The following is a 25,515-nucleotide window of genomic DNA, read 5'->3' as shown; positions in this document are numbered from 1 at the left end:
CCTCTTTCCTAGCTGAAAGCACCTACCTTTTTGGGTTTGTTTTTTCATTTGGTTAGGTCTTTTGTGTTTTTTGAGGTAATTAGGGCAAATGGTTGCCCAGGCCACACACTTAAGTGGTATTAAGTTTCTGAAGCTGGATTTGAACTCAGGACCTCCTGATTCTAAGGCTGGTACTCTATCCACTGTTCCATCTAACTGCCCCACACCCACCTTCTTAACCTAGAGTCATACTAAACAATAATAATGGAATCCAGTACAGCAAGTGGATTCAATCCATTGATCTTGGTCTTACTTACTTTCCACACTCCTTACAGGGGAAGACAGTGGTCGGGTCGGTCTCACCACTCGCTGTGCTGTGAGCTGGTGAGCTCTTCACGGAACAATACCCACTCTGGGCACCTTGTTTCTGTTTTGCAGGGGGAACCGAGCACCGGGCTTTGGCCACCTGGTTTGTACCACCGTGGATGCGGGCATGGCCATTCAGTGCCTGCCGAGAGCTGAACACCTGGATAAGAAAGGGATCATACATGACATCTAGAGTTCCAAAAATAATAATGATGATGATTAATAGCCAACATTGAAAGGAAATGCAGCGTTTCCTAGGAACACTCTTAGATCAGGAAGTACCAAGGTTTTGGACAGAGCTAGGATATATTCTTTTCTATTAATGGGCTGAGAAACCTTTGCTCCCTTCTTTCTCTCTTTTTCTCTGAGTCAGGACCAGAGAAAGCACTCTAGAAGGCTTAACCCTTTCAGCTCCAAACTTCTGTCCTGGAATCCTACTGACAACACTGTGACTTCCTCTCTTGGCCTATTATTTCATGCTGAACCCCAAACATGTAGACTTTCCATCTTCTCATAAGGCAAGGAGGTTGTAAGCCATTTATCTTTTAAATTTCTACCTTAAAAGCCTGCTGAACTGATTAGGGGACTGCATCTTACCTGGCCAACATCTTCAGCCAAGCTACCATCAGTGCTTTACTGTATTTCCTATTGCCTGTCCATCTTTCCCCTCTGCCACTATCTCTTGCTTTCAGCTCTAGAATCATGATCAAATTAACCCAGTCATTGCTGCTGGAAGATATATGCCAATCAACTACCCTATAGCTCCACTAACTATTCGTATAACTTCCATATCAAAGTACCCGCTTTGGCTATCACTTGCCTATGAATATTGTCTCCCCCCATAGAATGTAAGCTCTTTTAACACTTAAACTTCCTGACAGAGAGATATTATACTTAGTGTACAGAATGAGATATGCATATATTTTTGTAAATAGCCAATGTAGGAATTTATTTTTTAATTTACACATATTTGTTACCAGAATTCCCTTTCTTTTCTTTTCTCTTTTTCTTTTTTATATTTTTTTCTCTTTTTTGAATGCAGGAAAAATTTTACTTGACATTCTTTTTAAATACATATTGTTTTATGAATCATGTTGAGAGAGAAAAATCAGAATAAAAGGGAAAAACTATGGAAGAGGAAAAAGAAAAGTAAAAAGAAATAAACAAAGCATGTGTGGATTTACATTCAATCTCCATAGTTCCTTTTCTGGATGCAGATGGCATTTTCTATCCAAAGTGTATTGGGATTGCCTAGGAACAATTTTTTTAAAAAATTACATTAAATTGTAAGTTTCTTGAGGGCAAGGACTGTCTTTTGATTCCCTAGTGTTTAACACAGTGCCAGGTACTGTGCTTAATAAATATTTATTGATTGGGAAAAAAGAACATATGCTCTTAAGGGCAAAGACTATCAGGGTTTTTCATATAATGTTTGCACATGAACACTGAAATAAATGCTTTTTAAAAATTCATTTAAAGAGGGCTTTAAAGATTGAAAAGTACATTACACACTTGATCTCATTTGATTCCCCTGGGTTAGATTTAAAAGTAGGTCAGTCAACTGTCTCATAGCCAATGATAGGTCAACCTCAGCCTTCACTACTGGATGGAAGGGAATGCAGATATAATAGTGCACTGAACCTGAACTCAGAAAGACGGAAACTCAAATTCAGCTTTAAATATTTAACACTCACTAGCTGTGACTTAACTTAACCCCAATTACCCCCACACAAACACAAGCACCAGAGATTGGAACTTTAAAACTACCCTATGTATGTAATAAAAACCATTTATGACAGATTTGACACCTTAATGTATAGATAAGGAAATAATAAAAAAAAAAAGTCAGGGTTAATTTTCTGTCCAAAATGGATATTGAGCTAATGATATTTTCAAAATACAAATTGTTAATGAACATTTGAAAAAATGCTCAACTGTATTAGTAATTAAAGAGATGCAAATTAAAACTAATTTGAGATTCTACAATACACCTCTCAAATTGGTAAAATATTATTAGAAGCAACAAAACTTAATGCTGAAGGGATTATGGAGGAAGAGGAAAACTTGTTGCTGCTTTACAAATGAACAATATTTCTAGAGAGCAATCTAGGTATACTCAAGCATCATAAAAATAATCAAATTCTTTAACTAATTCTATTTTTGAGACTTGTTACGTGTGTGCAAACATATAGGAGCTCACTTTTCTTAGATTTTCACATGTATCAATATATATAATCATAACAATCAAATGTATATATTAGTATGCACACACACAATCTTAACGTCCAATAATTGTGTTGTTGTTTAATTATTTTAGTTGTGTCCAACTCTTTCTGATCCCATTAGGGGATGATGATAAAGATACTAGAATAGTTTGCCATTTCCTTCTTCAGCTTCTTTTACAAATGAGGAAACTGAGCCAGACTTAAGTTAAGGATCACATACTAGTAAGTGTCTGAGGTCACATTTGAACTCAGGTCCTTCTGACTCTCCATGCTCTATCCACTGTGTCATCTAGATGCCTCCATAACAATATATTACAATGCAATTAATAACAGCAAATATGAGAAATAAAAAACTCTGGAAAACCTTTATGAAATAATGCAAAGCAAACAAAACAGAGTCAGAAGAATGACATGCACCCTAATTACATTCAAGTAAAAGGAAAAAAAAATGAATGGCCAAAAAATCCTGACGAAGATTTAAAAGTGGCTGAAAAATATTTTTATGCACTGAAATTCATTTAAATGTAAATAATTATAAAAATATATAGTTGTTTTTATCAGTGCCCAGGATTAAGTTTTTAATAAAAGTTAATTTTTTTAAAAAGAAAAAAATTTAAAGACATCATCCCAGAACCAAATCACAGAACCCCAAAAGATTTCTATGGGCTCTCCAATTCACTGAATGATAAAAACAAATACAAGATCTGGTCAAAGAACATTGCCACCAGGTCAGTCTCAATTTTAATAAATTCAAATTAACAGGATTTGAAACTTTTGAGGAATATAGGAATATTCCTACATACACATCCAACCTACATACGCACAAGCACATATATACAACTGTATTGATGTATATATTTGTACACATATATGTAATATAAACACACATCTATGTATCTGTATACATAGGTATACTGTATATAAAACCAAATACAATTTTGTTATTAGTCTTTGCTTCCAATCTCTCATCTATTTAATTTTTTAACCCAGTCTCTTAGAGAAGTATAATGTATTTGAACTCAAGTCCTGAAACTGTTCTGTTGTGTTTTGGAATTTCCTTTTCTGATGCATCTCCATTTTACAGATGAAGAACTGAGGCAAACAGAGGTTAAGGGACTTATCCAGGGTCCCACACCTTGTGTCTGAGATCAGATTTAATTTTCAGCTCCAGACTTGGTGCTATATCCACTGTACCACCTTATTACCCAATCTAGAACACTTGTGTTCAAATCTTACCTTAGATATTTACTATCTTCTCTATGATTCTAAACAAGTCACCTAAGTTCTCTGGGTCTCAATTTCTTCCCTTATAAGAGAGTTGGAACAGATGTCCACTAAATCTATGATTCTATGTCTTCTCATTGTATATGAGATTCTGAATTAGTATTTCAATAAGAAATACCCCTGGGTTTCATTCAAGCTATGTGCAGTTCATTTCAGCAAGTAGTCTTTTTTTACATCTTAGAAAATCTTACCATCTTGTGAAGGACACAAGCATAAAGGAAGCTTGATGTCTGGTTCTTCACACTAGTGAAGAGAGAAGGCAACCTTTTCATTCCTTGGCCCTCTAACACACAACCCCAATAAGGAAGGTTCTACCTTAAGGAAAAGTGATTTAGGAAAATGCTTTAAATTTAAACTAATAGTCAGGTCCAAGGTGGGGAGAGAGAAAAAGAAGGAATCATTCTTCAATCACTAACATTAAAAAAAATAACACTGGTCTCATTTTTAAGTAGTAAAATACTTAAAGCACCACAGTTTGGCATTCAAAGTAACTCAAATTAAACTAATAATGTTCAATTAGAGAGCCTTTGGGAACTTGCTTTAAAGGAAGGGTTGTGAATGTCACATTCATTTTATGTGAAATAAATGGTGCTAGAGAGGAAGTTTGTTCTGTTAAATTGTACACACACACACATACAAACACACACACACATACCTCTTCTGATTTTGTAGCACTTTTTGGTTTTGAAAATCTTTTTTGGGGGAATGCAGGTGGGGAGAGGGTAGGCTTCATGAAAGAATATTGCTACTAGGTCTGTCAGAATTTTTAAAAATTTTAAAATTAACAGGATTTGAAACTTTGAGGAATATAGGAATATTCCTATATACATGCCCAAGCTACCCCACATACCCACAAACACATATATACATTGTATGGATGTATATATTTGCATATATATGCAATATAAACATATATTTATGCTCATATATGTATACTGTTTATAAAATCATGTATAATTTTATTATGAATACATATTGTATATATACATACAGTATATACATATGTATCTAAAAATGTAACTAGTATGATATACAGGACATCTCATTAATTTATAGGAATATGTATTCATACATATGTATATATATATGAATACAGGAAAACAAAATTGGAAAATCCAGATTTGTAACCCAGATAAATCAAGAGGGTTATATTTTACAAATGTATATGTATGTATACAAATATACATATATATTTATATGTGTGCGTATACACACACACACTATATACATACAATATATACATTATACTTTACAAAGGTGGGTTTTTTCCCCCAATTTACTTTAATCCCCCCCCCCCTCCAATTAAATGTATATAGCTAGGTGATACAGAAGATAGAGCACAAGACCTGGAATTAGAAAGCTCTAGGTTCAAATCCAGCCTTAGACACTTATAGCTGTGTGGCCCCCAAGTAAGTCACATAACCCTGTTTGCCTCAGTTTTCTCATCTGTAAAATCAATTGCAAAAGGAAATGGCAAACTACTCCAGTATCTTTGCCAAGAAAACCCCAAATGAGGTCATGAAGATTTGGACACAACTGAACAACAAGTATCAGAAGTCACTGATCCCTGAAGATATGAAGATATACCACAAATGAAATTAAAGCAACACAAAATAACAATCCAGAGAAGCAGTGGGCACTTGCAAGGATCCTACCTGCAAAACTGTGATTTACATTAAATCTTTCCAGGAGCTCCTATATTTAAAGCCCATCTGCATTTCCCTTTTCCCCTCTATCCCCATCCCAATACTAGCTGCCCGATGAACAATGAAAGACACTTACAGCACCACAGTTTGGCATTTCACAGACAAAAGAGACTGAGGAAGGTGTAAGGCTCTGAAGTGCTGGCAGGTCTGCAGGTGCCACAAGTGATATTGGGGGAGGATCTGGTGATTTCTGCACATCTGGGTCATCTTCTTTTGTGGACTTCCTATCTTCTTCCAAGTCATCATCATCTTCTATATCTTCCTCTTCTTCACTCGTCTAGTCACAAAAGGCCAAAGATAACAGGGAAAGGGGGAGAAATGTTATATTTATTAAGAAGCAGAACAGAGGTGTTTAAAAAGGAGGAATGCTAAACAGTGAGTGTCCCCTACAGCCCTTCACGGGAGCTCAGTCCTATTCTAAAAATCTGGGTCCTTTGGTCTGGGGGCCTTAGGTCAAGGAAGGGGTTTTTCTCGGTTCCTTGGGGGGGTTGGGGGATCTATCTTTTTTTTTAACCTACTCTTGGCAGGTTTGTAATCAACACAGATATGTTTCAGGGGGAGAAAAAAGGCCCTTAGTTTTGGATTCTCCCATTTGGTTCAGCAAAAGCATTATAAAAGCTCCCTGGTTCTTTCATTCTAAAATCAGTATTCTTTATATAATGGCTATTCATATGTTTTATATTCTCAATGGATGAGAACAGGAATAGAGAAAGAGAAGAAATTAGAACTCAAAAACTAAAAATTAAATTTTAAAAAAATCAATAAAAACCTATGTTATATGTATGGTGGATGTTCTATCTGTGGCCTTCTTACTAGCTGGGAGGGACAGAATTTGGAAATCAAAAATTTTTAAAAAGCAATCCTCCCCTCCAAAAAAAAAAAAAAAAAACCAAACAACCCAAAGATCCATATTTCCCCATACCAAGATGCATGAGGAATAAAGAGATGGTAAATGACCCCCACTGGAAACAAAGCTAAGGACCAAATGAAAAGAGCATAAAATAACTTCTGCTATTTCCTCATTCCCTTCTGGTCTACCTTATATCTCTCCTATATTAAAGGATATAGTGCTTTTGCCTTCTAAGGTACCTCCCAAACCAAGGGGGAGTGGATCTGGAACTAGTAAATGGCATGCCAGCAGTTGCCTGCTACTTATGCCTCAAATATCATGCCTGCTGTGGAGATACATGCCTGTAAGCTTTGCTACTAGGGAAGCTGAGGGTGGTGGATTGGTTTAGTTCAGGAGTTCTAAGTTGTAGTAGGCTAAACAGTGTGGGTGCCTACACTAAGATTGGAATGAATATAATGAGTTCCTAGGAACAGAAAGCTACCAGACTACCTAAAGGAAGGGGTAACCAGTCATGTCAAATCTCCCACGCACATCAGTAACAGGACTGGATTAATAGACACTATACTTCCAGGACAGACAAAATAAAAAGATTTTAAAAACCCTGTCTCAACCCTACCAAAACTCTCAAATTTAAAATGGAAACAATATGCTAAATGTAAACACAATTTCTCTCTCACTCGAAATTAATTTCCTATTCCCTCTTTCAATTTACCAAGACTTTCACTGTTTTGTTCTAAACAATAAGGAACTGTGAAACATTAAGATTTAGGCCCAATTTACTTTTCTAATGTTTCCTAGATAACTCTACACAAGTCACTGTCTTTTAGGAACAGGGAGGAAATTTTAAAGTATTTGAAGTTTTTCCTTCTTTTATTTTAAAATGACATTACCACAAGGTGGCGATGGTGATTAGTGATTAGAGAGAAAGAGGGGAATGGAAAGGGAGGGAGAGAAGGAAGAGAGAAAAAGAGAGACAGACAGACAGACAGGAGAGAGAGAGAGAGAGAGAGAGAGAGAGAGAGAGAGAGAGAGAGAGAGAGAGAGAGAGAGAGAGAGAGAAGGAGGGAGAAGAGACAGAGACAAAGAGAGAGCACATGGAGCTAGTAAATATGGCATGTACATGCTTTCACACTGTATTATGTGCTCTAGTCTTGGATCTTCTAGCCTTTGAATGACAGACACTTTGAGCTATCCTCTCAAAGTCCTTTTAGCTTGGCAGGGGGCTTGCCAATGTCTTATATCAGTGCTATCTATGGGTAAAATCTTTAGATCATGCACTCAATCACCTTATCATCCCAATAACTTTTGTGAGAAGGTAGTCCAAATTATACCCAATTTACAAGTGAGAAAACCAAGTCTCAGTAAGGCAAAAATAACTTACATAAGGCTCTATAGCTAACTTGAAGCAAAAGGGAGGGAGGAGGGAAAAGGGGACATGATGATTCCAGGTCCAGTGTTCCTTCCTTCATATTACATTTATTCTTTCCAGAAGCTATCTCAGGTTCTCTGCATTCCAACCTTCTGAATGTGTGAGGAAGGAAAGAAAATGTTAACTTGGCCTTTTTCTCCTGCCTCCCAGAAGCTCAGGTCTCCCTGCCTTTTGAAGGGAAGAAGAAAGGGGGACAGCTCTATGTGATAGCTTTTTGGGCATTCCCAAATACTCAAATTGAAAAGGAAGTGATTCTAAAGAAGAAAGTCATCTGCTAGAAATCAAACCTGTCCCTGCAGAGGAGCCATATGTATTTTCTGATCTGGAAAAATGTTAACTATTAAAAAGAGCAATCTGCAACATGATTTTGGTTTAAAGAACATGGTCTTTTCCTCATTCCAACTGCTGGCTATTATTTAACTGCCTTCTCTCCTTTTCCCTACTCATGTCCTACCAAACAATCTTACCTTTGCTCCACCCAGAGGTGTCTTCCTAAGTGTGCCATTGACCTGGGGGAAGAAGGAGGTACAACCCAAATCACCCTTCCCAGCTATTTTTAAGGCAAGCACTCTACAGCAATTCCCCAGGGCCAGTACCAATCCCATCCCATTATCCCATTCAGAACCATTCAGAGGATGGAGACACAGGTTTAGGGAAAAGATTTCACCCCTATAAAGAATAATTGGATGAAAAAACTCCCTTGACCAATACAGATCTTTATTTCTTCAACAATGTCTACAGTAGCTTGCCTATGGCAAGGGGAGTCAAAATAAAAAAAAAAAATGGGGAGTATTAAATCTAACACAAAGCTCCCTAAAGATTGCAAACTGACTTAAAAGTACACAAATTAATATTACCTCTAATATTGCCTCTGTTTTATTATATTTTAGTGTATTTGTTAAATATTTCCCAATTACATTTTTCTCTGGTTAGCCTGCACATTTCATACTTGTAACCTAGAGCCCTAAAAGAATAAGTAACTTGTGTCCACATTCATTCATCAAGGATGTTGTTGGAAAGGCAAGAAGTGAACTTGGCTTTCCTGGCTCTGGGAGCAACTCTCTGCAGCCACCCCACCAATCTCTCATCATGCTGCTTCTCTAGGAGATACTGCTGTGACTCCAATCTGAGGGCCTTTTACAAATCAAGAATTTCCACTTTCCTTAAGCAACTCTCAGAAGGTTTACATAGTGTTTTTCCCAAAGTCAAGAAAAAAGACCTGAGTTACCTACACTACTGGCCGTCAATCAGGATTTTCTAGTTTCAGAAAACTTGAGTCATCTCATATATAAGCTGTTTTTTTCTCCTCAAGTTCACAGGCCACTTGGGTGTGGACACCTCTGGCACTGCCTCATTACCAAAAACTTGTAGTGAGCCAAGGGACTGCAAAGAAATACTACATTACTTTGTCTTCCCCACTTCATCCCTCCACACCAACCTGACCTCCATCTGCCTCAATAGACTTCTTTTAAAATCCCAATCCAAATCCTGTTTTTTACAGGAAGCCTTTCCCAAACCCTCTAAATTCTAATGACTTGCCTTTGTTAATTAATTTCTATTTATCCTATTTATAAATATAGGATATATTTATATCCTATGTATATAAATATATACATTTAGTTTCTATATATTTGCTTGCAAAATGTGTCCTCCCCTCAGATTAGATTGCAAGCTTCTTATGGGTAGACTTTCTTTTGCCTCTTTTTGTATCCCCAAGCACTTAAGAATAGTGTCTGGTACATTGTAAGCATTTAATAAATGTTTATGGAATTGAATGTTGCCTCCCTCCTTAGATTGGAAGCTCCTTAAGGGTAGGGATCTTGTTTTGCCTCTTTTTGTACTCAGCACTTAGCACAGTACCTGGAACGAGGTAAGCACACTCAATAAATGTTTACTGACTACTGAGTCTCCCATTAGATTGAAAGTTTCTTAAAGGTTGGGGCTCTTTTGCTTCTTTTGGTATCCCCAGAATTGGAGTATAGTGTTTGGAATATAAGAGACACTCAATGAATGTTTATTGAATATTGTTCTCCCCCCCCCCCCAATGGAATCTTCTTAAAGGCAGGGACGATGTTTTGCCTCTTTTTGTATTCCCAGTATTTAGCACGGTGCCTAGCACAAGGTGGCACTTAATAAATGTTCAATGATGTGGCCTTGGTGATTTTATAAAGCCAACAATGATATACTATCCTCCCTCAACAGCACTCTCTTTTCTCAGACGCTTTTTAACAGAGGCTCCCAGGAGAACAGATTTAGAATTGAATGGAAACTTGGAAGCCACTGAGCCCAAATCTCTCATGTTATAGATGAGGAAAATAAGGCACAGGGGAAGAAGATGACTTTTCCAGAGTCACACAGTCATTAAGTATCCAAAGCAGGATTTGAACCCCAGCCTTTCTGCCCCAAGTTTCAGACCCAATCCAGCAGGATATGCTCTCATTATTTCCTAGGTTTAAATTAGAACTATTTCTGACCATAAAAAAAATACAAACTCTGCTGCAGCTGGACACTATCTAAACGGCTTTGGAACAACCAGGAAAATACTGACTTTAACGGGAATCTAACACTGTTCATGATCTGACTCCCTTCTGGAAATAAAGCACTCACAGAATCAGAAAAATACTAGAGTTAGAGGAGTCTCAGAAACCCTATCTAGTCCAATTATGCAGATATTAATAAGTCTCAGAGAGATCACAAAAGCTTTACTTCAGGTCACACACTCCATCAGTGGTTGAATTACATTTAATTTCAGATCTCCCGAGATTTTGCCACTATAGTAAAGCTGCCAAGCTGGTGGTTCATACCATTCATTTCCATTAAATCAACAATATGCTCCTACTGTGTATTTGGGATTGTGTTAGAAGTGAGAACCTTGAAGGAAAAAACATTAAGCCCTTGCTGACCCTCAAAAAGCAATTAATTACAGACTTGTGATTGAGTCTCTTCTGGTTGTCTTATTGTTAATTAAATCTTCAACTGTAATAGAATGTTGTGTCTTTAGATTACAAGCTTGTTAAGGGCAGGGAATGTCTTTCTTTTAATTAATTGCATCCCTGGGTTTTAGCACAGTGACTGGCATGTCATAGGTGCTTAATAATTGCTGGATTGAAGTGAATATGTCCTGTTATCCCCAGGTTACCATTAGATTCCTTGAGAGGAAAAGTCATTTTCTAACTACTGGGTTATTTTAATTCAAAACTAACATAGTTGTCGTTCAGTTGTTTCCATTCATGTCCAACTCTTTAGGACTCCATTTTGGGGATTTCTTGGCAAAGACACAAAAAATAGTTTGCTATTTCCTTCTCCAGCTCATTTTATAAATAAGGAAACTGAGGCAAAGTTAAGTGTCCCAGGGTCACACAGCTCCTAAGTATTTAAAGTCAGATTTGAACTCAGGAATATGAGTCTAGCTGTTTCCAGGCCTGGACCTCTATCCACTTTGCCACCTAACTACCCCATACCTACCATAGTACATTTTGCATAAAAAAGTACTTTCTAATATTGCACATGTTTAACATATATTGGATTACTTGCCATTCAGGGGAGGGGATGGGGGAAGGAAGGGAGAAAAAAATTTGGAATACAAATTTTTGCAAGAGTGAATATTGAAAATTATGCATTTGTTTAGAAAATAAAAATCTTTAAATAAAAAAAGTACTTTTTAAATATTTTGTGAAGTTTTACAGGCCATCTTTCTTTTGATGTTTACCAGATCTAGATGAGGACAAGGGGATGTTACAAGTCAATACTCCTACACTCCTAGTTTAGCCAATGAATTCCTGATAGAAGGAAGTATGAAATCATTTAAAGTTGGAAGTCAAAAAGATCCTCATGCAAAAGGTTGTCTCAAACACTTATTATGTAACTATGGGTAAGTCATTTAACTGCTCCTCTGCCACAATTTCTTCATCTGTAAAATGAAAGGGCCAAGTAGGTAGGTGGCACAGTGGGTATAGCACTGGGTCTGGAGTCAAGAAAATCTAAGTTAAAATCTGGTCTCAGAAATTTCTAGCTGTGTGACCTTGTTTGCCTCAGTTTTCTCATTTGTAAAAAGAGCTGGAGAGAAAATGGCAAATCATTTTCAATATCTTTGCCAAGAAAGCACCAAATTGGGCCATGAGTCAGATATGATTGAAAAATGCTGAATAACAAGAAAATGAGGATACTAGAACTTTTCTGACATCTCCACTATGCCCCTGGAAGTTCATTACTGACACTTCATCAGCTTTGGTGCTCTACCTTAACCACTCTCTGAACCTTTGATTGAACAATGGAGTCATATCATTTCTCAACTGGCTGTACCCTCCCCAATTTTAAGCTACTTTTTATGTGAAATCTTTCCTCATTAGATTGTATACTCCTTGAGGGTAGGACCTGTTTCTTCACCCCAATATTTATAATCCTAGCACTTAGCACAGTGCCAGGAACACAGTGCTTGATGAATGAGAACCTACTTCACTGGATTGTTATGAGGATCAAAAAAGATAAACAAAATACATGTCACTTTTCATCAATAAACTACAGTGGCTTTCTATCACCCCCAAATACAGATTTATCTGTGTGGCATTCAAGGTCTTTCATAATCAAACACTTTCTCCCACCTCTCCCACCCAACCTTCACGTGCTTCCCAATCCAATGATACTGGCCCTCTTGGTTGTGCTGAAAACAAGATACTTGCACTCTCAGATTCAGGCATTTTCTATGGTAATCCCACATATCTGGAAGATGCTCCCTCCTTTTCTTCACCTCCTGGGCTCCCTTGAAGTCCCAACTAAAAATCCTACCTTCTAGTGGAAGCCTTTCTTAATTCTAGTGCCTTTCCTCTGTAAATTATTTCCTAATTATCCTGCATAGAGTTTGCATGTATTTCCTTGTCTCTCCTATTAGATTATAAACTCCTCAAGAGCAGGAACGGTCTTTTGTCTTTCTTTGTATCTTCAGGAATATCGAAGTATCTGTCTCACAGAAGGTGCTTAATAAATGCTCAGTGATTAACTGACATCTCAAAGATGTAATAAGCTTAATAAAAGCTTAGGAATGTCAGCAATTATTCATTTCTATGGTAAGTATCTGTATTTATGTATCTATAGGTGAAGATACAGAGGTGTCATGGCTACAAGATCATGTTAAGGGAGAAAAAAAGGTTGTACTATGGTTCTACATCATGGAGGAACAAGATAGTATTTCTACTATTGTGTTATCTTTATAACTTTCATCTGATTTCTGAAGGTGCTTAAGAAGGAATGAAACTATTATTTTAAAAATAACAAACTATATGGGGCAGCTAGGTAGCACAGTGGATAGAGCACCAGCTCTGAAATTAGGAGGAACTGAGTTCAAAGCTGGTCTCAGACACTTAATACTTCCTAGCTGTACGATCCTGGGCAAGTCACTTAACCCCAATTGCCTCAACAACAAAACAAAACAAAACGACAGGCATTCAATATATTGAAAAAAGTATAAAGCAAAAGACAGAACACCACGTTCTGTTCCCATTATCAACTGAGAGAGTGGGCTTTCTCCTTTCAAAGGCATGTCATTTTACTTAGAGGACACAGTTGATTTCCCGGATGACAGGACCGTGGATTTTGAGTTGGAAGAGAAATTAAAAGGCATCTAGTCTAAACCCATAATTTTATAGATGAGAAAACGGAGACCTAGAGAAAGAATTTGCCTGTAGTTTCATATAAGTAAAAATAGATGCAAAATTTGAACTTAGGTCCAGAGACACTGCTACATGTAAGGGTCAGGAATCAGGAACATATGGCTCCCTCTGGACTTCACCACAGACACAGTCAGCTGACTTTCCTCTACCTAACTCACAAGCTCAGGGTAATCTCATTCTCTTCCTGGCTGGCTGTGGGATGGGCTCTCATTAAAGAGAGGGTATTAGAAGATATAGCCATCAAACACGTTTCCAAAGAAATCCTTGAAAAAGAGGGCTCAGGAGTCAAGCTCTGCCTGGACAGGTGAAAGGATAGTCCCTGTATCAACCGTTCCTTTATTTTTACAAGTCAAATTTATAAAAAATGATCCCGCACCCTTATTTCCAGAGAGTGATATGTATAGACAGAATGGAGATGAGAATGGGAAGGAGCATACAGCCCTATTACTTACCGCACATTCATCTATTATCTCAGCAAGACGCGTTCGATGTTTCCGGCCTAAGCGCATAATTTTTTTCCATGTGTAGTAGTACTCAACACATTGAGCCACAGTCTTAGACTTCACCTGGAGAGAAGGGAACATTAATTAATTAAATTTAAATAAACATATTTATTTATAAATATATTTAAAAATAAATTTAATTAAAATCAAATCAATTAATTAAAATTAAAGCCTTCACACCCATTGGGAGACAGAGAATTATACTGTACTCTTTCCCTCTTCTCCCCCTCCTCCCCAATAAAAGCAAATGTAGTAAAAGATACATTTCTCTAGCCTGCTGTCCATGCTTCTTCTCTGCTAGATGTTCATAGGAATTGTGCAAATAGGACAGTTAAATCCCTCTTCCCCACTATCACCACCCCACACAAAAATTCCAAGTACAGGTACAATGTCAAACTCTTTGTATGTATTAGTTTTTTTTTTTTAATTATTTTCCCCTTTTATTCCTTATCATAATGATGTCTCTATGGGAGGGGGAAAGAAGAGACTTCTTGTTAAAAGAAATGGCTCCCTAGGCGAAGTAAAAGAGATTCTTTGGACCAAGGAATGAGCTCTGGAAAGGGTTCTTTTTAATAAGAATGTTTTTTTGAGGAAGGGGAAGGGGAGAAGATTTCTTGTTAAAAAGAATGGTTTAGTGGGACCAGGAATGGGAAAAGATACATTGGAAAATATAGGTGATGTAATAAAAAAAATAGCAATAAAAATATAAGTCCTGGCAATAGAGATAGAGCTCTACCCTTGAGAACAAAATGAGGATCTTTATTCTCAGGGAGCTTCCTGTGCAGTAGATGAAAACAAAACAAATAAGGGTGGAATACATTATTATAAAGAGGGGTACAAAATAAAGTGCTATGGAGGGGAAAGGAGATGAGGATCCTGGAAGAGGTATATTAGGATGAGGCTTTAAAGGATATGCAGGAATTTAACAGATGAATTAAGGATGGCATTCCAAGCATAAAGAGTAGCTTGAATCAAGATTTGGATCAAGGCAGAGAGTTGTCCAGTTTGCTTAAAAAATTAGATGAAATAAGGAAGTATATCAGGTCCTAGAGGGCTTTGAATGCTATAGAGAAGAGCATGAACTTTGATTGGAAAACAAGAGGGAACAACTCACAATTTTTCATATAACTAGATAACATGATTAGATTTATGAGCAAGGACAATTAAACTGGCAGCAGAAGAAAGAATAGATTAGGAGATGGTAGATTTGGGAAGACCTATTTTTAAGAGCTTAAATATATACAAGATTGCAGTCGGGGAGAAAAAAAGAGATGATTCAAGAGATTGAAGCAATGTTTCATAGAGAGAAATGATAGGTATTTATAATAGCTGGATATGAAAAAGTAAGGAGGAAGAAGAATCTTTAATAATCCCAAAGTTTCAAAATTGTGGTATGGAGTGAATGGTGACACCAAAGACACAAAGTAATCTTTAGTTCACACTAAATTGCTGATTAATTGTTTATTAGCTGCCGTATTAATAAGCCTTTTTCTTTTAGAGTGGGTATAAGGAGCCCTCACACATACACATGAATACACAAATAGTGAGTTGGACAGGAGGTTTCCTTTTAATAAAGAGAATTTTTCTTACCATCTTCTGTACAAAAATAAAATCTTTGCTGTAAGTGGCTAGTGCTTTGTTAAATAGTTTTCTTTCTAGAGAGGTCCACTTGTCCGAACCTAAGAGAAAGCACAAATATCATATAAGCATCTTGACCATTTCCTGGGTAATTTTCTCTTCTCATAAATCTTTCAGTGTTTCCTTTTTATTGGTTAAAAATCGACATCAGCCATGTGACGGGATGCAGGAATTTAGAACATGTCAATCCACAGTTTATAACATGGTCTTAAAAATCATAGCTTTTCTGGGTTTAGATATACTGAGAGAGCCTTAGCTTGCCAGGGGGAATCCTCCAACCACTTGGCTTATAGAAGGAAATCTCTCCAGGGTATTCCTCACAAAGCTGCTAAAGTGATTTTCTTAAAATAACAATAATGATGATAAAAATGATCATGGCTAATATTTATATAGCACTATGTGTCAAGCACTGTACTAAGCGCTTTACAATTATTATCTCATTTGATCTTCACAACAATCCCGGGAAGTAGGTGCTATATTACCCCATTTTACAGATGAAGAAACTGAGGCAAACAGAAATTAAAGGACTGGATTCAGGTCACACAGCTAGTAAACAGATGCTGTTGTATATGTTGTAAATGAACTCAGGACTGTTGCTCTACCCAAGTATTTAACTAGCTGCCAAAAAGGGTAGGTCTAGTGGGATTTAGTTGTGCAAAACTGTAATCCCATGATCTGGGGAGACCAAAGCCAAAGATCATCTGAATCCAGGAGCTCTGAGGAGATAGGTTTGAGTGTCTATACTAATTCTCTCTAACAATTGGGAAGTGGGTGACACTGGTGCCAAAGGAGAAGCTAACCAACCCATAGCTATAAAACAAAGGGGATAAATACTCAAGAGATAAAGGGAGGTCTGTAAGGGTAACTAGGGGCACAGTGGACAGAGCTGTGGTCCTGGAATCAAGAGGATATAGTTCAAATCTGATTTACTGTATGATCCTGAGCAAGTCGCTTAACCCTGTTTACCTCAGTTTTCACATCTGTCAAATGAATTAGAGAAGGAAATAGCAAACCCCTCTAGTACCTTTGCCAAGAAAACCCCAAGTGGGTTCATGAAGAGTTGAGCAAGACTGAAATGACTCAATGACAATAGATCTGTAGTTATGGAACTTCCTAACAAGGAGATAGGGAAATCCAGTCTTCCCTTCCCACCCCCACTAGCAGAAAAATAAACCCTAAATGTTACCATGTCATTTCCTTAGTTCAAATGGTGTGCTCTGTTACCTTTAAGACCAAATGTAAGCTCTTCTTTAGCATTTAACCATTAACCTGGCACCAAACTATTTTTCCAGCTTTCTTAAAAATGACTTTCCTTCCTAACACACTTGTATGTATTAATCTTGACTTCTCAAATTGAATATAAACTCCTTAAGGGCAGAGATTTTCCTTTTTGTCTTTCTCTTCCCAGTGCCTAGCACATAACAGTGTTTAAAAAATACTAGTGAGTTAGCTTATTGGTAACTTTCAACAAATCAGAGAAAAAAGGTAAACTTGCAAGTGGTAAGCAAAGGTTCCAGGGCCAAGAACTCATGCATTAAAAGGCTGTCTCTCAAACTCCAGAGTTATACCTATGTTTCTCAAGCTTTCCAATCAGAGAAGGTAGTTCCTATCATTGTATTTCTGTCCAGGTCATCTTGGCAACTCAAATTTTCATTAATCTGGTTGTGAGCAGCCTGACTGCTGAAATTTCTCAGAAAATTCACCAACAGCCATGGGAATTTAAAACGCCAACCACAAAATTCAGCATTTGCCAGCCAATAGTGGGGTTAGAATCCTGTAATCCCTTGATAGATGTTAACCAGTTTACACCTAACTGCCCTGCCAAGCCCCAGAGAAGCTGTTTCAAGTAGCCACAAGTCCCCTGGGTTTCCTTTACTTGTGGATAGGAGAAACAAGAATAAAAATAAAAAATAACTCGCATTTATAGAGGCTGTTAACATTCCCCACTGGATACTGGCAGTTGAAAGCTCTCTTCCAGTGTTACTGGCAAAGGTAAGAGATCATGACCTCCTCTCAGTGGGTTCAATGAGCATCTTGCTCTCAATACAGTGATGAGTGAAGCCATCAAAAGGAGCCCTCCCAGGAGGCTGTCCCTACCTGGAAAGTGTCAATTCCTTGTGGATGAATTGGATGAAGTTCAAATGGACTAAATATCTTCTGGCACACAGAGGCTTGTTGGCAAGAGTTTGAAGTCACAGTGGGATGGTTATTGGAGGAAGGAGGCCAACTCCTCCAATGAAGTTATTTGTGTGTCCTAGTACTGTTTCCCTCCTTGATTTTCTTTTGAGTACATATTGTGTCTCTCCAGTGGGATAAAAGTTTCATGTTTATATCTTCATACCCTAAATGCCTCTGTACACAGCAGATGCTTAACAAATGTTTGCTAAATTACAAGGTTGAGGGGGAATAAGGGAGGACACGACTAGATTTTTTTTTTTAATATCATAAGTGAGCTATTAATAAGAAAACTTTCTTTACCAATGAGGAATGGTAACCATTCACTAATTTATAGTCTTAAAGAGTTAACTAAGGCACTGAGATCTTAAATGACTTGCCCAGAATCTCATAATCAGTATGTATCAGAAAATGGATTTGAACCTAGCAAGTCCTAAATGTGATACCAATTCTATATCCAATATATCACAATGACCTATTATGGTCAAATAAAAATCCTAAGATTTACAAAGTGCTTTCTTCACAAAAACACAAAAAATCACATAAAGTCAATAATGTAATTATCATCACCATTAAAAAAAAAAAAAAAAAAAAAGGAAACATCCTCAGGACATTAAATGGCTGATCATAGTCACATATTATGTCAGAGTAAGGAAAAACATACAGATCACAGAGCTAGTCCATCCCTCTCAATTTGATAGATGAGGAAATTAAGACCCACTGATACTAAGTGACTTACTTAGGAAGTGTCAGAGGCAGGATCTGAACCCAGGACTTTTGAGTTAGAATCAGTTTTCTTCCCAGTATTTACTATGCTGCCTCCATGGGCCCAGCTCTTATGATTCTGTGATCTGAGAGGTTTCTACTAGAAGGTGTTGGAATCCAGACTATAGTTTTCTGAGAATCCAAATTCCATGTACTCTGTTCCCCCGCTTCCTTTCCATTAACCCCAACGTCTCTAAGATAGTCCAGACTCATCCACTGTCCTTGTTTTCTTACACAGCTGTGTGAGGGTTTGCCTTCCAAAAAGATCAGGGTTTCTGGGTTATCTTAAAGTGTCTCAGGCTTATTTCTTCCTTTGATAAAGAAAGTAACTTCTTCAGCCTTCACAAAGGATAATGTCCAACAAATCTAGGATTCTGTACACTGTTACTGGGAAGTAAAGGTCAAATGGGCAGGAGCTCAAAATGCCATTTCCCAGCCTAGATTCTGTCTTAGGACTCAGTGAGAACATCAATAGTTTCTTAAACATATCTGCTCATCTCATTATTGAAGGGCATAAGCAAGCATCTTACTCTAATCCAGGGGTCCTCAAACTTTTAAAATAGGGGGCCAGTTCACTGTCCCTCAGACTGTTGGAGGGCCGGACTATAGTAAAAACAAAAACTTTGTTTTGTGGGCCTTTAAATAAACTTCATAGCCCTGGGTGAGGAGGATAATCGTGCTGCATCTGGCCCGAGGGCCGTAGTTTGAGGATCCCTGATCTAATCTAAGAAATCTAATCTAATCAAATATCTAAGACATATATATTAAAACACCTCCTGTGTGCAAGGTATTAAGATTACAAGGAAGAAAAATCAACTCTTGCCTTCAAGTAGCTTACATCCTATTAAGGGCAATACAACATGGCAACAAGTCTCCCATGCTATGAACCACCCTGCCCAGAAAGGAAGGAGGTAAGAGATGGACATGACTCCCCAACTTCCAAAATTGAAGGGCTGAGGGTTTCTCTTGACTCTTTCAAGTTTGAACTCTGTGAAAGTAAAAGGGAGGGTCAAAGTAATGCTGGAGAGCAAAATTAACAGTGAAGTTATTCATGCTCAGCCAGGTATGTCACGGATCTACATAAAATATTCCAGTCTTCCTCCAAAACTGAAATGAATCATCATCTTTCCTCCCCCACTTAAATCGTCACTTCCTCAAATTTTTTCCACTCTTCCAGGTCCAGCTTGGATACTAATTCTTCCATGAAGTCTTCTCTCCTTTGGAGGTTGTCTCCACTTAAACTGATCATAATGGCTAAGACCCTCATGGATGTCCTCTGGGCCTACAACTCCAAACCTTTTACTTGGGAAATTTACTATACATGTGGCTGTTCCCTTAAGCACCTTGTTCTTCCAGTTGATAAACCTCAACTACAAATTCACTTTATGAATGATCACAACCCAAAGCTCACCTTTATCCACAAGGGTTCCACTTCCATGATCAAGAATGCAGATATTTCTCTATCTGACTATAACCTCCTATATCATGCCTCAGCCTCACCATGACCTCAACCTATTAGGAATCTCTCGGGGGATCAACCCCCTTCTAGCTTCACTTTGCTTCCTTCTCAACATGACCTTATATTTAGTTATCATCTCTATGAAGATGATTCACAGATATTTTTCCATTTTTAATCTCTCTCCTGAACTTCAGGATCCCACCATCAGCTGCCAACTGTAGATCTGAAATTCAACATGTACAAACCTGAACTCATTATCTTTTTTCCAAAACCCTCCCTCCTTCCAAACTTTCCTATCAAATGCACCACTATGTTCCCAGTCATCCAGGTTCAAAGCCTAAGCAGCATTCTAAATTCTTTGCTTTTCTTAGGCTGAATACTCACCAATTGTCAATCCTATTATTTTTCACCAGGCTGAGAAATGGAACTTCACTATGTCCCAGAAAGCTTATCATTAGGATAACCTCATCATTCTGCAAGACCTTGTGAGCCTGGATACTCCACCTCATCACTATACTCTGTCCCTCTGTGGAAAGGATGAAGGGCATCAAATCCAAGTCTCCATTTTAGGGGAGAAGGCAGCTCAAACAGCTCCCCTCATTTCTCACCGAGATTTACTCCTATGGGACTTCTCTGACTGACTTCCCATGATGCCCGAGTTGGGCAACTTTATTACCACCATCCCAGCTTCCTTCGGTGTATTATCTTCCCCCATTAGACTAGAAGCTCCTTGAAGGTAGAACCTGTTTTTCTTTTTTTCCATATCAATATCTTCAGCATTTAGCACAATGCTTGATACACTGTAGGTGCTTAATAATATATGTTCATTAATTATTTTTACATTTGCAACTATGCTCCCTTTTACTGGTCCAGGCCCTCATCACCTCACTCTTGGAATATTATAATAGCTTTTGATTGGTCTCTCTGCCTCAGGTTTATCCCCTCTATACCATCCTCCACTCAGCGGTCAAAATGACCTTTCTAAAATGCAGGTCTAATTATAAACTTCAATAGCACCCTATTATCCCCAGGATCAGATTTTAAACTCCTTTTGGTTTTTAAAGTCCTTCATAACTTGGTTCCTTCCTACTTTTCTGGTCTTCTCATACTTCTTACTCCCCCCCCCTCCTTACAGGGCTTTTGCAGCCAGTGATACTTGCCACCCTCTTGCTCTTCCTCAAAAAAGAAATTCCACCTCTCAACTCTGGGCATTTTCACTGACTGTTCCCAATTGGTAGGGGGTAGGGAGGAGACAGAAATATTCTCCCTTCTCATTTCTGTCTCTTAGCTTCCTTAAGACTCAGCTAAAATTCCACCTTCTACAAAAAGTCTTTCTTGATCCCCTTTTTTTGCTATCTTCTTTATATACAGTACTTTTCACGTTGTCTCCCCCTATTAGATTATGAGCGCCGAAATAAACGGCTGTCTTTTGCTTTTCTTTGTATCCCCAGCATTTAACACAGTATCTGGTGGTCAAGCCATAGCAGGTGTTTAATAAATGCTAGTTTGACTGACTGGTAGGCATTAATAACAATACTAAGACAATACATAAGCAGAGGCAGAATTGTGTAAGACAAATTGAATACATAAGGGGCTAAAGAATTCAGAGTAAGAGGCAAAATTACTAAGGTTAGTTCAGAAAGGTTCACTGGAAGAGGTTCATCTTCAGTGTGACTTTGAGAGAAGGATCCAAATAAAATGGCATTACATACAAAACAGCCAGAGGGGCTATAAATTTAGAGAAGAAAAGAACTACAAAGTCATCATTTATTCCAACAAACTCATTTTACAGACATGGAAACCTAGAAATTGGATAACTCATCTTAGATCACATAGATAGTGCAGTCTCAGAATCATTTTAGAACCAACTGAATATAGTACAGGGTCTCAGGAAGACTTGAGTTCAAAGCCAGGCTCAGCTACTTCCCAGCTGTATGATTATAAGTAAATCACTTTTCCTCTATTTACTTCAGTTTCCTCATCTATAAAATGGGGATAATAATCATTCCTATCTTCTAGGAATACTGTGAGTTTTAAAGGAGATAATAATTGTAAAGTGCTTAGCACAGTGCCTGGCATTTAATATGCTGTAATGGAAATATTGTTAAGATATTGTTAAGATAAGAAGATCCCTTCTATGTCTGAAAGCCTTATTTATGGTAAGAAATCCTCTCCCTCTCAAAGGCAATAGGAATATAAAGACATTCCTAGGATCACTGAGAGGGAGGGGCTTTCTTATTGTCAGCATGGCTTTCTGACATAGAAGGGAATAATATTACATTTGATATTAACAATATTCCTGTTAGTAACTATTTAAATGTCAGCTATTATTATTATAGAGGCGGATGGATGGTTCAGTGGATAGACTGCTGGACCTGGAATCAGGAAGACCAGAATTCAAATCCAGCCTCAGACATTTACTAGATGTGTGACCCTGAACAAGTTACTTAACCTGTTTGTCTAGGAGACAGTTAGGTGGCTTAGTGGATGGAGTACTGAGCCTAGAGATACAGCCTGAGTTAAAATCTGACCTTAGATGCTTACTAGTTGTGTCACCCTGGGCTAGGGATTCCAGGGAATGCAAAGGAGGACATCTAACTGAGATGAATTTGAGAGAAGCTTTAAATTCCTTTTTTTAGAAAGATGATATGAAAACTGGCCAACTGTGCAGGGAGGAAATGATGAGTATTTTATAATCAGATTCAGTAACAAAGGTGTGAATAAGATGTATATTTTATACAAATAATGTCAATGAAAAGCAAGGGAACATCTGGGAACAAAGAGCTCTCAATCAACTTGCCTTCTAGCCAGAAAATTGGGTCTCTGATAAGTACTAGTTCAAAGCCCTGTGCAGTTCACTTAATAGTGCCCCAGGCAATCAATTCTTGGCATTAGAATGGGGGAACTCCATACACCAAATGAATCATAGTCTGAAAACCCATTTTGCTTATGTTCCAAGGAAAATATTTTGTCATTAAGAAAGCATCTCAAAAAAATTCAGGTTATTAATGATATTAATAATCATAATTATTATTCTTTTAAAAGAGGAGTTCTTAACCAATTTTTTATGTTACAAACCTTTTAGGCAGTCTGGTGAAAACTATGGATCCCTTCTCAGAAGAAAGTTCTTAAAATGCATAAAATAAATTATATAAATTCTATTTATCTATTTATTTATTTTTGCTGAGACAGGTTAAGTGACTTGCCCAGGATCACACAGCTAAGAAATGTTAAGTGTCTGAGACCAGATTTGAATTCAGGTCTTCCTGACTTCAGGGCTGATGCTTTATCCCACTCTGCCACCTAGCTGCCACAATTATATAAAATTTTAAAGAAAACTGGTTATATTAAGATAGTTATCAAAATATTTAAAAGAAAATAATTCACATATGCCAGGTTAAGAACCTCTTTTTAAGAAAATAGCACTATATGTTAGTGTGGGCAGCTAGGAAGCTCAGTGGATTGAGCATTGAGGTCTAGAGTGGGAATATCTGAGTTTAAATGGGACCTAAGACAGTAATTATGTGATCCTGGGAAAAGGTGACTTAGCTCTGTTTGACTCAGTTTCCTCATCTGTGAAATGAGCTGAAGAAGAAGATGGCAAACTACTCCAGTAGCTTTGCCAAGCAAACCTCAAATGGGGTCATGAAAAGCTAGACATGACTAAAACAAACAAACAACATATGGTGGTATAGTCTAAGAAATGGAGGATACAAGAAAAGAATTTGCCAGGATGTCAGAAGAAAAGAGTAACCCCTATGAGGTGGGGGTGTTAAAGAAAGGAGATAGAGGAGAGTTGTGAAGGAAAGGTAGGACATAAGTTAGAGAGAGAGAGAGAGAGAGAAAGTTAGCAATGTAGGAAGAACAGGGTAACCAAAAGGGAGAAAGCAAGAATGTCTAACATGCATTCAAGAGATTCTGAGTATTCCTGATTAGATAAATTTATTTTCCAAAAAAGCAATCTGCAATAGCAGTGATTCTCAAACTTTTTGATCTCAGGACCCCTTTAACAAACTCTTCAAAATTATGGGGGACACTCAAAAGTTTTTGTTTAAAAGGTAGTAAGAAAGGAAAACTGATAAGAATTTTTAAATATGTATTAATTTAAAATAACAATAACAAATGTTATTTTATGTGAAAAGTAACTTTGTACCCAAAAAAGCTGTACTTTAAAAAGAAGCACTGTTTTATATGTTTTTGCAATTCTGTTTAATAGAGATTTAAAGAAGACAACTAGATTATCCTATCTGCTTCTGCATTCAATCTGTTGTAATATGTTGCTTTGGCTTAAATATATAAAGAAAAATTTAAATAGGCAAATAATATATTATTTATGAAAATAATTTCGACTTCATGGATCCTGGAGGAAGTTTGGTATGATTATCATTGGATCACAGAACTACAACAAAAGGGAATTCTGAGATCATCTAATCCAACTCCTCATTTTACAAGTAGAGAAACTGAGGTCCAAAGAATGATTTGCCCAAGATTGCATAGTAAATGTTAAGAGGCAGGATTAGAAGCCAAATCTTCTGACTTTTCACTGAAATACACATCATTTCCTCCTCTGCCAAGTCTCTCAGTTTCCTCATCCGTAATACAGAAATGATGATACTGAGGTAGTTACTTCAGTCTTTAGGAGAGCACTGTATGAATATTATTATCTTTGCCCCTTCTTCACCTTCTACTCTCTATTTTCTAAATCTGCCTTTAATGCACAACCAAGAAGATGATTTTCTAGGCTCTTTCCCCTGTCGGATGCAGATTTCTTCCCTGTTCTCAATAAGCAATTGTTAATTTAGGGATTTTTTCTTCTTTTTTTCTCAGACTTTAAAATAACTTCTATTCAAAATATACAGGTTTAACACTGGCTTGAAATTCTCATTCCCCACCACATTTAATCTCTGTGCCTAACAAACTCCCCATTTACTAAGTGCCAACCAATTAAAAAGAGCAAAGGGTTAATTTCCTGGAGTGCCCACAGGAATCATTTGTGCTACCTCGGGATTCCTGGCTATTGGGCTGTTATCAGCAGGGGACCCTAATAAGCCGATTAGAGCTAATTAGAAAGAGACTAATTAACTGGGGAAGCTGTAGCTGGAACAGCATCAAGAGGAGAAATTGTTTTGAGTTCTGGTTGTCAGAGAAACAGATTCCTAAGATGTGGCTGATTTCAGGAAAGATATACAGAAATCCCAGCCGATGGGAAGAAAGAGATGCTAGGGAGAGGGGTGAAAGAAACTAGCTCTGGGGCTTTCAACAGAGGAGCTATTTTTTACCTTTTATGAATAATTCTCCCCAACTCCTAAAAGAGAGATGATGCACATTGTGTGCAGAAGGAGACATGTTTTTGGACATAGCCAGTGCAGAAACTTATTTTTGCTTGAGTGACTATACAGATTTATTTTAAAAGGCTTTCTTTTTTCTTCTTTCAGAATGTGTGTGAGGATGTGAAAAGAATAGAAAGTAA

General features: G+C 37.4%; 1 protein-coding gene across 9 annotated transcripts in view; it reads right to left on the bottom strand.

The window, feature by feature from the left end:
- The window catches only part of TRERF1 (transcriptional regulating factor 1), a 321,009-nt gene that overhangs the window by 6,426 nt on the left and 289,068 nt on the right, over positions 1–25,515 (bottom strand). For 6 of the 9 annotated variants that reach the window (XM_031964844.1, XM_031964843.1, XM_031964842.1 and 3 more), the window contains 5 exons: positions 15,599–15,687; positions 13,958–14,071; positions 8,307–8,348; positions 5,637–5,837; positions 297–505 (listed from right to left, as the gene is read on the bottom strand). In XM_031964844.1, the coding sequence (XP_031820704.1) occupies positions 297–505; positions 5,637–5,837; positions 8,307–8,348; positions 13,958–14,071; positions 15,599–15,687 (655 nt within the window). The remainder of the gene's footprint in view (positions 1–296; positions 506–5,636; positions 5,838–8,306; positions 8,349–13,957; positions 14,072–15,598; positions 15,688–25,515) is intronic. The other 3 variants (XM_031964845.1, XM_031964847.1, XM_031964849.1) reach the window with 1 other exon arrangement.

This window comes from Sarcophilus harrisii, chromosome 4 (genome assembly GCF_902635505.1).
Source record: "Sarcophilus harrisii chromosome 4, mSarHar1.11, whole genome shotgun sequence".
In the NCBI taxonomy this organism is placed as follows: domain Eukaryota; kingdom Metazoa; phylum Chordata; class Mammalia; order Dasyuromorphia; family Dasyuridae; genus Sarcophilus; species Sarcophilus harrisii.
Note: the sequence above shows the minus strand (reverse complement) of the source record. Positions and strands in the feature narration are given on the sequence as shown.